Source organism: Petromyzon marinus, chromosome 1, assembly GCF_048934315.1.
Source record: "Petromyzon marinus isolate PM22_M1 ecotype Great Lakes invasive population chromosome 1, UKy_Petmar_22M1.pri1.0, whole genome shotgun sequence".
Lineage (NCBI taxonomy): Eukaryota > Metazoa > Chordata > Hyperoartia > Petromyzontiformes > Petromyzontidae > Petromyzon > Petromyzon marinus.
The window spans coordinates 21,598,239-21,612,924 of record NC_133667.1 but is presented as its reverse complement, the minus strand read 5'-3'; the positions used below and the strand labels follow the sequence as shown (position 1 = coordinate 21,612,924).

General features: G+C 41.3%; 1 protein-coding gene across 18 annotated transcripts in view; it reads left to right on the top strand.

Annotated features, from left to right (window-relative positions):
* Positions 1-14,686, top strand: part of SNCAIP (synuclein alpha interacting protein) — a 222,656-nt gene that overhangs the window by 170,700 nt on the left and 37,270 nt on the right. For all 18 annotated transcript variants that reach the window (XM_076065631.1, XM_076065592.1, XM_076065659.1 and 15 more), the window contains one exon: positions 4,534-5,600. In XM_076065631.1, coding sequence (XP_075921746.1) covers positions 4,534-5,600 — 1,067 coding nt within the window. The remainder of the gene's footprint in view (positions 1-4,533; positions 5,601-14,686) is intronic.

The following is a 14,686-nucleotide window of genomic DNA, read 5'->3' as shown; positions in this document are numbered from 1 at the left end:
GAGGATTGACTGCAGTGAAGTAGGTTGAACCTCAGCAGGTGTTCCCCTTGCCGATCGTTAAACCGTCTCTCTAATACAGTTCGGTGAAAAAGACTGGAATCTGCTGACAATCGTGTACAGTTTTCAGTGGCCCCCAAAAAAAACGTATTGTAATTGTTGTATCTCTGAGATTCAATCTGCGGCTGAATCTAAAATAAAGTGACCTTGAACAGGAGTCATTCCGTATGACCACGAGCGCCTAACGTATTCTATATGATTCGTCCTGCTTCTCCCCAGAGGGTGTTATATATCTCGGCCTCATCTCCCTTTTCCCCTGCGGCTGCGTTACGTTTCGTGCATTCCCCCCTACCCCCCCCCCCCCAAGGTTGGTGAGGGATTCAAAACAAAGCCCTTTAAAAAAATCTGAAGTGTTTGAAGTTAAAGAGCCTGGTTGAATGATCGATTAGTGGCCAGCTTATAATGTGCACGTGCTTGAGACAGAAGGCGTGTGTCCAGGGAGAAAAGTTTAGTTCTTCGCATCCACTTTCTGAGTTTTCCACATAACATGCTACTGATTCTCAATCAGGTAGGTATCCTGGAGTCAGACTATGTTTGGTGGAATGTGTTTGCTGGGCAGTAAACATTCTCCCAGCATGCAGTGTGCACAATAGAGATTCCACTTCACGTCGGGAGATTCATTTACTTTGATTGATTATTTACACAGAAGTGCTGTTTGAATTTATTTGATCAGATTACAATCCTTTTGCAATTATTCCAGGAGCTAATTATTGCTTAAAAGCTAAGAAAGAGCAAAGAATTAAAGAAAAAAAGGAAGAAAAAAAAGAATACTCAACAAAATACAGCAAATATTTCAGAATACACCGATTTTCAGGATGTTAAATTGCATTCCCGGTTTGTTTGTGGCTTAACTTATCTCTATTAATTAAGGTACACAGTGAATTCATGATTATGCTAATGCTATTTGTATGAGGAAATGACTCATAGATATTATAGACCTTGATGATGATGGCAATATTGAGGGTGATGTGTTAAGAAAGGTTGCGGTAGTTATGGTCACCACAATATCTAAATCTCTCGTGATGATAATGATGACTAAAGTAGAGCGGTACATGTGCCCATGGTTTTTTTTTCAAGTCATCTCTTCACATCCTGTTCTGCAGACTGAACTATATCACGTGTTAAATGTGGCAAAGGCATTACTATACTTTTCATTCATAAGATTAAGTAGCCCATTCCTGCATCTTTATCTCAATTCAAGCAGTGACAGGTGCGAAAAGCAGAGCTGAAGGATGTGCCCTGCTACTCACTGACTAGAGCACCGCACGCGCATACGTGCACCGACATTCGCTGAATGAGTTGCGCGAGTAATTGAGTGATTGGCCCAATCCGTGTGCTGACCCATGGCGTTCGCGGTGCTGTTTCCGGCGGACTTCTCCAGCCACAATTACAGAGAAAGCTGAAGGAGTCGCCCACGCTTTCTCATTTGCTCCTCCACACGAATGCCCGGCTATGCGAGCGGGATATCGTACCGACTCCTCCCTCCCTCAGTGGTGGGCACCACCACTTCATGCCTCGCTGATTTCTCCAGGACGGTGAAAGAAAAGTTTGAAAAAAGACCTTCCCCTGGCTCCTTTTATCGACAATTCCCAAGAGGAGAAACGCTTGCGAGTCTCTGTTCAAGCAAAACAGAGACCTAATTATTTAGACCAGCTGTCAGGGGACACCATGCGTGGCATTCTTTCGTGTGTCCATAAAGAGTTAGGAATATTTGCCCTCCTATAAGCTGCTTTTTTTTAAGCTCGGGTATGTAAATTGGTACCAAGTCTTTTTTTAGAATATTGGCATTGGTGTCTTGTGTTTTTTCTAATCTCCCAAGCCCGGTGTGAACGTGACCACAATATGAAAAGCCAACTGTCCAAAAAGCAGCATTAACTTGTTTTGGGTGTCTTACGTAAAATGTAATAAACCGTGGCTCGTATGCTGCACCCGTTGTGGTCAGAGGGCCCCCTTGTAAAAGCACTGGCGAAAAGAAATACACGCAGCTGTACATAACCGATAAGATTGTAGTTTGAATTATTTTGTCGTGTCCAAGACCATGTGCTCCACATGTGCGTGCAAACACGTGTCTGTGTGAAGTGCGTGTAAGCCCGTCAATCGTGACATGAATTGTTGTTGCCTCAGCAACGGTATATTGTTAAACCAGTAGTGATCGTTGACAGCAGAAACGGTGCTCAACTGACAAGTAACATTTCGTCCAATAGAGATTGTATCGCGTATCATCTGTTTTTTTTTTTTAATTCTACGGTGTTTGTGCATAAAGATGCCTGTATGTTGAATGCCTTCTTACGAGAGCAGTATGAGTGAGGAACGGTAGCGTAGGGGTTATCACTTTGCGCTATGAACCCTGACGACCCGAGTTTGATTCCTGCTCACGACCAATGACAGTGGCGAATATCTGAACCGGTCCTGTGCTTCCCCTAGGGCGATTCGTACTGAGGTGTCCAGGCATGGTGTTGGCCACCCACCCCTCTCGTGTAACGTGCCGCCGTCCATAGGTGCTCGCTAACAACAGTCTATTTAACGTTATACGGGTGAACCTTTCTCTTTGTTTACATTTAAGTTTCACTGCGCTTCTGTATGTTAATAGAGCAGAAGGGCCTTTGCGTTAGGTGTTCGTGCCAATTCTGTCATTTTCTGTTTGAAAGCGCATGCGACTATTACATGCTTTTTTGCGCATGTACCCTACGTTGGCATTACACGTCTACAGTTGCAGCTGAGAGGGGCTTGGGCAAATCATTTGGCGATGCTGCTGCCGCTGCCGCGTTGGTAGTCGTGCACAAGCAACGAAAAACTCAACGCAATCGCCGACAACACTGCATTAATGCAAAAAATATATTTCGGTGAGCGATGTTACGAGCAGCGGCCCCTCCTTCATAGCACATCAACAGAGAGGCACAGTGAGATAGATACATTTCGTAAGGATTTTAAACTGCACTTAACACCATGGGGCCTTATGAGCTTTTTTTTTATTTTTCGATGACCGGTGTGTGTTTAAATGGGCGTATAAATAGTAACCTAAAGTGCATGTGAATAGTTTCCAAACCTTATTTTACTCTATCTCTCTGGCCTCGCTGTTTATGCACTATTAAGAATGGCCATTGCCCGATACATCGACCAATGATATATATGTTGTCTGTGAAGGCTGTGTTTTTGACGAGTGTGTTGAGTGTTTTGGCAAATGAGGGCTGCGTAAGAAGAAAACGATCCGTATTAGTCGCCAGAAGCCACCAGCGTACAACAGCATGCATGCATTCATTAATGTAACATGAAATGTGTTTGTGGAATAACGATTCATCACCGGTCACTCTATAAATGGTCACAATTCTAGGTTTCAATTTGATTTTTTTTTATTTAAAATTCCCCAACAAGCGTTTAATGTAGCAGCATCCAGTGGCTGCAAGGGTCACGCGAACCCGGAGGACATGAATCATGATTGATGCATGTATCGTGAACTTAAAGATTATATATCAATATGTGAATCAATGCATCTATACACCCATAACATGGACAAATGTGTTTGTGTAAAAAAACATCAATAGGTTATGCTGTATCTTTCATGTGTTCTTCGAAAACAGTTTCAACAATGCCTCGCTCACTTTTTTGTCAATCTTCCAGTTGAAAGACCGAGAGTTTTTCCTCATTAGGAAGATGCATCGGTTACCCTTGCTATGGCCTCATGTGTGTCCATTTTAAATGGACAACTTGAAGATGAATTTTGTTTGCAGACCTTTGGTAAATATAACAGACTGTTTGCAGCTAAGAGGGATACAGCTACATGTGGTTTCTCTTGGTACATTCTTCATATTCCTCAGAATTATTGCGACTCACTGCAATTTCTAAAGCAGGAGTTATACAGGAATCTCTTCACTCAAATCTTTACTGGGAGATTGGTAATTGACAACATTTCGCTGTTTGTTATTTGCACTTGCCCTGGTCTGCAAGGTTATGGTGCTTTTTTCAAACGGCCTTCATGCGCTTAATTGTTATACCACAAGGTCTGTGATTTTGTTAAAGTCTGTATTTAAAAGAATGTATGTTATCTAGAGTACATTCAGATGTTGTGCCAAAAATATGATGCCTACTGGGTTGTGATACTGGCTGAATTTTATTAATCCATCTTGCCAACACCAATAATTCAATACGACATTTTTATACACTATTCTGTCAAAAATGACAGCACATCAATTGTACAACCTTTTTGAAAAATTTATATATTTTTTGTTACATGCGGCATATTTTTTTTAAATGAAAGTTTGAGCTCCGTATGTATGGGTCGACATTTGTCCCATTCATTTTTCTGAATTTCTGTGCCCAGATTCCACTCTAATGCAGTCAGAGATCACAACAACTGCTCCCTTGTGTGCCCTTCTTATAAACCCTGGATACGCCACCGAGCGTAAGAAATAACTCTGTTCCGACTATAACGGAGTGTAATGAGCCTGATGCATATTATTATTATTGTTCATGTTTCAGGTGGTTCGCTTCACAAGCTCAACCCAGCCGTGCCTGGAATGTTCTTGGAAAGCAAATACCGGCCCGTGAAACGCGTGCCCCCTCTCACCCACCAGCCACCGGAAACTGGCCCAGCTTTGCCTCTCAAGCCTCAGCATCCTGTCTCAGCAGGGCACAGTAGCTCGTCACTCCTCAAACCTCAACATCCAGTGGTGACTGGGAGTGTATCAAGCCCTCTGAAAAAGCACGCATCACAGCAGCCAGGGGCTGTGCAGCCTAAAGTCCTGGCCCAAATTGGGCACGATGCACAGCTGGGTATGAGCATGGGCAAGCAGGGTGGCTCAACCTTGTTTGCGGATGCCAAAGTGGACCAAAGCAAAGCCACGGACATTGGTGTCAAGATGGGGCTCATCGGGTCTCCAGAGCGCCAGAGCAAAGCCCGGGCTTCTCCGTACAGCTTCCAATTCTTGTGGAAGTCCCTCGGAGAACTGGAACACTACGATTTAGAGTTAGATGAAATTTTGGACGTTCCATATGCAAATTACCAGTCAGCTGCCATGGACACAGGCGAGGAGCGAAAGCCCGAGCCTCAGTGCAAGCTTGACAGGGCACAGAGCTCGGGTCTTTGTTTGTCTGCCACAGAAGCTCAATGGGACCCAGTGAACGGCAAAACTGTGACGAGCCAGAGCCACACGGCCCCACAGACCAAAGCGGACGTGCACACAAGCTCAGACGAAAACGGCAAAGGCAAGGACAGACAGGGATGCACACAACCGCACGAGATCGACGTACATGAGCAAGACCTCTTAGAAGCAACGACGACAGGTCTCACGGTTGGCTCTCCATCAGGTGGGGCATTCAAGTGTCCCGAAGCAGAAGTAATCAGCCAAACTCTACCCAGGGTTCTGAATTCCATCTCGGAGTGTGCGGAGGGCGAGGAGGAGAGAGGGGCGGCTTGTCAGAGTGTTGCGAAGGATCATGCCGCTCGTGGTGCGATGGGAATAGAAGTTCTGATGCCCCAGCCAGAAGAGATGACCAAGGCAAGGAGCATCATCACTGCTATTGCGGAGGGCCATGTTTCCCTATTGGTATGTACAGCTTCATCGATATTTATAAATATTTGTTTCATAATTTGAAGTAAGACATGTCACCTTGCTTTTAACGGTACTTCAAACAAGCTGTTTTTGTATTCTTTGGTTTTTCGTACATGTAACAACTTTCATGGTAAATATAATTACATGATAGAATATTATTGAATACAATGTTAAGAATACGTGGCCAAAACTGCAGCTTGTAAATCGTTAAGCATGCCTAAACACGTTTTGAAACAAAACAACTTACATTTCATATCGCATAAGTATTGGAATTATTTTAAAGCAGCCATCTGTGTTTAATATTTCATCGCAAAAACAATTACATAAATTGGTTGACAAAGACCATTCTTTTAATGAAGGCCATTGACTTAAAACAGCGTAGTTTTCAGGAAAAAATAAACCAGGTTTCCTACAGAGTAAGCCCTCAGAAAGAGGGTATTCCGTTCGCCTGACCTTGTGACGGATTGTCTCAAGTGCTTCCAATGCAGTGTATACAAGGGAAATCATTGCGCGCAAGTTTTTCTTGTTGAAATAAAGTCCAATTTTGTAAGGACTTTATACGTGCGTGACAGCCCATCACTGCTTCATATCCATGGAGGGATTTGCAGCCAAATTGAGCTTCTGCCTCTCTTGGCTGGAGAAAGGCACTGATACTGGGGTGGGGGAGTTATAGGGTGGAGGAACAGGCCCGCTCTGTTGTCTGGACCCCATTAGTATTCACCGTCGAGCGTGGCAACGTGTGAGAACGGGAGAACAACTCTCACACCATTGGTGGCTGGCAGCGAGAGAATGGACGGGCCGTTGGGTTAATCAGGCCTAGATCTCCATCAATGGCCGTGCTTGGAGGCCAGTGGAGTTTGTAAAGAAATTTTCAGTATGGCTGCCAAATAAATTCTGGGTTTCCCTTGTGACCGTGGATCAATGTTGGCATAATTAGGCTGCTGAGAGCAAACAGCAAAAATGAAGATACAAGAGCGTTTTGCCTGAGGGAGCTTGAGTGCCAAACAATACCATTTTTTGCCATTCGAGTGGCATACCAGTTTGGGAGATTCTGTAATTCGATGCTGTAAAGTTTTATTTGCTTCGTGGGAATTTTGTTGATTAAGATATTAATGAAATACAATCATGAAAAACTGTTTCCCTACTTATTAAAATATGAGAAAATCATATATGGGTATTACTGCAGTTTATAAGTGCAAAGTAGAATTTATATTTCGTGTACGTTAAGTATTATAATTTGAGACAATCTCCCTGCCACGTTCATAGATGAGCCATTCGCAATGTAATTCCAGATTACATTCATAAGACAGATTATGTAGATCACAGATTATCATTTTAATCTTTGTGATTTTTTTTTTCAATATAATTGCAGGTATTTTTCTAATGTGTAAATATTAATAAGACCGTTGTACAGTTATAATTTTAGTTAATTCATCAATGCAGTCCCCATGGTATTTTTTGGCATAGGAACCACTGTTGTTCACCTCGACTCATTTCTTATTGTAAACAAAGGGGCTCTAAACCAGTGCTTAAATAACATATACTTTTTTATTCTACATAGAACATAGTGCGGTGGCCTTATTTTTGAGTTAATTTGTGTTTTTCAGCGATGTAAAAATTAAATATAGTCCCTACATTATTTACCTGGCTACCTTTTGAATGTTAAACAAAATACAATTTTATGAGGCCAGGTTTTTTTCTTTATCTCGTACCCAGCATCAATAATTCTTCATAACTTACAATGATTGTAGTAAATAATATAATTTAAAAACTGCTGTCTTTTCATGCCATGGCAGTTGTGTAGCAATCTCAAATTTAGTGCCTTTCATTAGAATTCAACGAGAGTTTACTAAAACCAGGAGAAGCTTCAAAGGGACGTCAAAATGTTAGTTCCACTTCACTGTATTTGCAGCATTGGTGGTTGAGCGCGAAATTGTTGTAGCCATAAGCGATTCTCAGATCGAGAGAGTGGGCTCTGCTTTTATCGGGAGATATGAAAATGCAGAAACTGAAAAAATTAAAGTATTCTTGTGATGGAAATTCATAGAATACCATTAGGGACAATAACGGAGCTTTGTGATAGGACTTCCTGCGAGCAGGGAAACGTTCCAGTACATATTGGGAGCGATTTGATTGGTGTCTGCCATGAAGGGCAATAACTCACCCTCTCTGCAGGCAAGAAGCCTGCTAGCACGACGAGAAAAAAGATATTAGGCCACAAAGGGGGATACATATCCAGGTTCATTTTTATGCTGAAGCCAGCTGAATGTACAGTATACACCACGCATTGGTAGGATAATCAGGCATTAGAGTTATAATTGAGTAAAATGACACACTGGACTATGCCGTAACTTGTATGTTTTTAGACCACCCTAGTTTATTGCTTTAATAAGATTACTACTTTGTGAATACCGTTAAGAGATTGTCCATGTTTTTAAATGCATACTGTATATCCAGGGAGTAAACGGTAGACTTGTAATGATTCACCATCCTTGTCATTTGGTGAATCGTCAACATTTGGGGGGGGGGGTCACTATTCAGTCCACACATAGAATATACAGGGTTTGAATGATTAAAAGTATATACAAATATAATGGGGGGAAAACCCCCGTTACTTGGGCATACTTTTAAAATACTACATCATGTACATGTAGTTGTGTCAGGGGCAATGTGAATCCATTACATAATAGGCATCATGATCAGCCTTGATCTATCCACCGCTGGATGAACGCCTCTCCCAGCCGTTGCCATCCATGCATCAAGCTCTTGCCCATGAGCTCAGCTGTGAAAAATAGCTTCAAATCTCATCGGATTCCTCCAGTCTAAATAAAGATTCTGATTCCGATGAGCTGATTTCATCGATTCACCTCCACGGGCGTCAACCTATCAGGCGTGTCCTTGCCTTTTGTTGCCATTCCATCACCAGTTCTGTCCATTGTTCTTCATGTCTTCTTGCAATGTGTCCTGCCCAAGCCGACTTGTGTTAACAGGCAACACTATGTCTTATACCTGTGTGTGTTCTCTAATCCATGTGTTCCGTCTTTCTGTCAGTGTATTCTAACTAACTATTCACCTCTCCGTGTTTATTTTCACGCTATTCAGCTTACGTTTCTTTCTCTTGTTCAGTGTTCAAGTTTCCAATCCATATGATATATGGCATGTTATATACAATTAACATGTTGAATTTCACAATTAGTTCAGTTTTACAAAACCACTCCCATCTGCTCTTGTATGTCTTTTTGTTTAATAATTTTCATCCCTTGTCAATCTTCAATAACTGCCCTAGGTATCCGTGTGTTTGTCAGTTGTATTCCTCCAACAGATATCTTAAATTGTTTATTGACGCTCTTGTACCTAACATTCCCCAAACAAGTACTAAACAATTGAAGGTACTGCATGATTCTCTAAACATCCTCGTTGCATCTTTCAAAAATCTTCAACGTATTGCCAAGCAAGGATTTTAACACTGCTTTGTTCAAAGGATCTGCATCATGGAGCAAAAGAAACAAAGACTCCCCTGTGAATGAGCGTAAACAGACAGCAGCCTTTTACTCTCACATCAAAGAGACAGTTGGTGGCGATCGGGGGGATTCACAAATGGCAGACTCACTCTGTCTCCAACAGCACGAGAGCGTGCAGGTAGAGCCGCCAAATCTGAGCCTCAGCGAGGTGAGAATAAACAAGGCGTGAGGCACACAGAGAGAGGAATGGAGACACTGTCATCAGCACGAATGCGCTCAATGAAGGGGGAATGCATGAGGTGTAGGCTTGCCACCTCAGGTTTAAATAGCCGTCACACAACACACATCACGAGAAGTTGAATGTCTCGCGAATAATGCCGCAGCAAGGGCAGGATGGGCCGGGTTGGGCATGGCAGATGGGGCGGGCAGGGCTTCTCCCGGGTGTCCCTCCCAAGGGGACATCTCTAAAATCGGGAGCCGAATACTGTAGTTGGAAACAAGCAGTGGCTCATTGGGGCCGGTGCTGGTGGCAGGGGGGGAGCTGGTGAGGGTCACGAGGATGGCACCTCGCCATGGTAGCCAGAAGGTCTGGCCACGGGTCTGCTCACAATACCAGAAGAGGGGAGAACTACATCCAACTGCATTTTCTCAAGTGGTGTTTTATTACACAGCCTACAGAAACCAGGACTTTCAGTGTCTGAAGAAAACTTACATATTTCCCAGGGCAGCTACCTCCAAAAGAGGAGAATTCTGGGAAAACCAGCACAGGTGGCAGCCCTAATGGAGAGGGTCCGATGCTCTGCATGTGTGGTGGTGGTGTGATGGCCTCTTGGGTAGTGTCTCCTGCCATCTTCTCTTAAAGGTTGGACCCATCAACGTTGAGAGTGAATATGCTGAAAGATGTTGGTTCTTTAGGTGAAATATCGAGACAAGGACTGTGTAGCCCCCAGGTCGGTGTTTGCTTCCATTGCCTGGATAAAATCTGAAATGCCAATGCAAAATGAATCATGAGGTTTTGTTCTGGATCAAAACACATTCACCTCATGACGGTTACATTTCCTTCTGGAAATGTCAGGCACCTTGGTTGAGGATCTGTTACAGTCACACAGTGATGTCTTATTGCCGGGCCTAAATGGATTATGGGTGCATACTTGTCTAAATTTTTTGTTTTAATTTCATTGTAATGCTTTTTGTGTTAGCCTTTATTTTTATTTTTTGGAATCATATATTCGGTCTAATTATTGACAGCACGAAGTTTACTGATTGTAGGCAGCTAATGCAAGTAAAGTAATCCTGTATTGTTTTTTTTTATCCATTATGGTTACATCAACAGCTATATGATGACTGCATAAAATATAGTAAACTACATCATAGGACCTCCTTTGCGAGTACCAAAATGTAATAATAAGGTTTTTCCCCTTTTTTTCTGGCAACAAAACTGAAACCTTTTTGTTGATTATTCGTGGTTATGGAAGAGGCAACCTCGATTAAACGAAACACGAATATTGGAAAACATGTATATTTGGCTATAAAAATGCATGTGCGTTTTGCTTACCCATATTTTTTGCGGTTGTCCTGATTGGTTTCTTAGATTTTTTTTGGGTTGTGCCACATGCTACTACATCAGTCGAACAACACTAATAACAACCCCGAAAACGCATCAGAGATATGGATGTCTTGTCTACCTGCGTAGAATGTTGGGTGAAGATGGGAATATGTCTTCTGTTCTTATTGTTTATTTAAGCAATCGGTTTACTTGTGACTGGACGCTAAGTCTCTGGCTGACCAATGGCTAGTGAGAAGCTAATAATTCACTATGTAACACTATTTTTCGTTTCTGGGTAGTAAGTATTATTTTCGAATTACTTATGCCTCAAAAGTAAAGAAAATGGCTATTATTCCCCACAAACTTTGTTTTTGTGACCAGGACTTTATGTGAAGGAATAACACAAATGCACACCACGTTTTCTCATTGAAAATTTTGTACATTTATAAATATCAATGTCCTGGTTACAAAAGCAAAGATTGTGGGAAATAATAGCCATTTTCTGTACTTTTGAGGCATAAGCAATTAGGAAATAACACTTACTACCCAGGAACAAAAAAATATATTTTTAAATATATTTTTATATATATTTAAAATATTTTAAATATATTTTTTGTTACACAGTGTATATAATTAAACCAGCATGTGTGTAAAGCTATATTCAATTTGCTTGCTGCAAGCATGGTTATGCCACAACCCCCCGGATCATCGAGAGTTAAGTCGATATGATATTGCCTTAGCCTAGTAAATAAAGGGACTAGTTTATGATTATGGGTTTTGTAGCGAAATCTCTCATTACACCAAGTTTCTGACGTGATAATTTTCCTCTACATGCTTTTGGATTGTTTCTCAATTTAAAAAAATCGAGTAATCTTGAAAAAATACCGATCCACACTAAGCGTGGACATCATTTCACGCGGGAAAAATAAGTAATATCGTGTTCTCCGGATTATAAGACGCTCTAGAAAGTAAGACTTTCCACAAACTTGTGCCGAATGTCAATATAATTATACAAATCTGGTTGCAATACACAATTGCACACCTACCGGATTATAAGATGCATTCTCAACTCTTTCTTTAAAATAAGGTAAAAAAAAAGTGCATCTTATAATTGGAAGATATAGGTGATGCACATTGAGTGTTACCTACGACTATTAACCGTATTACAGTAATGCATTACAGTAAGTATTTAAAATTCACAACCCTTGCTTCCTAACACTGCACAGATTGAACGCTAAAAGATAAACATTTTAAATAAAAAAGTAGTTTTTCATGCCTCAAGTTCCCTGAAGATACACTCTCTGCCTTTTCTAACCGTAGCAAAAAACGTTTTGTGATGTCAGTCACAGCGCACCTTTGTGACATCATTTACCAGGGCACACGGCATATAAACACTGCATGTAATGATGCTCCAAGGCTATTTTTACATTAAATAAATGGAACCATATTTTATTACATTCTACCATGTAATTATTTATTTCTCGAAATGTTTCTAATTATAACTCACCTCTGAAGAAGCTGCGTGGTTTTGTTGGAACCATCTGAGACAACCCGTTTTTACTGAAACGGTTTGTATCACATATTTACAGCTTATGAAATAGAACAACTCATGATTTCTTAAAATATAATAATGATGCCTTGTAATAATAATAATAACTTCTGACGATTTTACAATTTTCACATTCGTGCTGGTTGAACAATTTTTTTACACATTGCTAAAAAAAACATAAAATACAGGATTGATACTTTGTGCCAGATATTGGTAAAATATAAATACAGTGTATCTAACATTCAAGGTCAGGAGGTCACCATGGCATCACAGGCAATGTCTCTGATGCCACCAGACCTTGGCAATGCTTCCTTCTGCGAAATCTCACAGCTTCTGTTCCAACGACATTGGATCTCCAAGGACACACAGTATCCTAGCCTTTGGCTTAACAACAGAGTGGTCAGAGGTTTCAAAAGAATGAGTGAGGACTAGGCTGTACTAGAAGTGAGGTCTACAATTAGAGGTCATGGAGCCATTGTAGGAGAGCAGCCTTGGTGGAAACCATGCAGAGCGTACTGGGTCACGGGGACCATTAACAGAGAGCTATTTGGAGGGTGGGAGAGAAGATAACCCCTTCTGAGTCTTTTACAAGAAAAATACATTTTTAGACAGAGGGATATTTTCAGTCATTAAGTGGTCAATGTGTGTGTTTTTTTAATGCTGTGCGCATACGTTTTTTTCATTGTTTTATTGATGTCCCCGTTTATGAACCATATTTCATAGCAGGTAGTATGCACTTAATGTTGCATGCAGTTACATTGAGAGACAAAAAGAGGACACATGGATTAGGAAATATATGAACAGGTTAGAAGACATCATTCTAATTGTTAATAAAAAATAAGCGGGCTTGGGCAGGACACATCATGAGAAGTGACGATGACCAGTGGTCAAGAATAATGACAGAGTGGTAGCCACAGAATGGAATGAGTCTTGGGAGGAGATCCACAGATGTGATTGAGCAATGAAATCAACTATTGTGCAAGTGCTATTTGGATTATTACATCGCAGGATCACAAGAGATGGTGGCGGCTTTGAGAGGCCTTCATCCAGCAGTGGATTGACCATTGCTGATATTTTTTGGGATGGAAGAGGCAGCAGCAGTCTGGGGAATGTACTCGAAAAGATGGAACATTCCTGCATTGAAAAAGCTGGTCATGTTTAAAGAACCACGACCATCAAAGATACTCAGATGTTTATTTGAGGTATATCTGCTAAAACTCATGTGCAATATATCTAATTTAGGGTTCGCTGAACACAGCTAACTCAGCGTTATATTGTTAAACAATTTGTTCAGGAAGCAGCACGCGCCTCATGTCAACCCATTCCCTTCACCGGCTCCCCACTCCAGCACCGACCTCTTGCACACACGCACACATGCACACACGCACGCACGGCATAAAATCCTACCCCGTACTCCCCCCACACAGGCTCAGTACCCAGGTTATTCCCTTCTGGTGTCCCCTGGGTGATTGAGAATGAAAGTTATCAAAAATATTCAAACGCTGCAATTCTCGCAAATAAACTAAAACAGCATTGAAGGTTTTATTTAATTATAATTTCTATATATTTTGTGAGCTTTGTAATACTTGTTTATTTATTACACGGACAATCTATACATTTATCTTTCAACGCGTTGATAATTATAATCATGACATTCTCCGTCATCGCTACATCTTCCCACCTTGAATTCATGGCACGTAGTGATTCAGCCCCATACGATGTAATGGAGTGTCACGATTCAGGGTCACAATTTGATCCAGGAATCTATTGTTTTTTTAGCCTATTTGTAACGTCTAATTTCCACTCTTATGTCACATTCGTGCCGTTCTATTCATCAGCGCTGACTCTTTTGTGCTGTTTGTACTGTCTCAATGGCACTGTCTTTCGTGCTGTCTCCTTTAGCTTCATCCAATCCGCCCGCTGTGACAAGTGTTTCGTAAAATCGGCACGAATTGAAAACATATTGATTCTTGCACACATGATGCAGAGCATGTGTCACCAACGTCAGCAGCAATTTTAATTGATGAATTGTCACGTGCCTCCCGCAAGTTTTTGCTGCTCTTTGCACGGGGCTTCATTATTTCACTACTGGACTTATGTTTGCAATCAAATCAGGCGAAAACAGGGGGCCCGTCATGCACCAGCGCAGGGAGAACTTTTTAAATACAGCTACATTTTAAAGTTAAATTCTGTGCAGAAAAAAACTAGGACGTATCATTCAGAAGGGAGAAAGCAAATTCTCTACACGCGCATGGAAATATGTTCAGGAGCTAAATGCCAATGTCGAGGTTTGTAATCTTGATATTCCTCCATTGAAAAGGGCACAGACTACAGTGGTTTACTATATACGGGGAAGCATAATAACTGAACGTGCATCGATATGCACGATGTATTTCCTTTGGCTGATTTCGTCATTTTTAATTGAAAGCAATGTTACTCATTTTTACTTGTTTCATAAAAATACGTTTTAATCATATGAGGCAGGGAGCTGTCTGATAAACTTATTTATGGAACGTAATATATG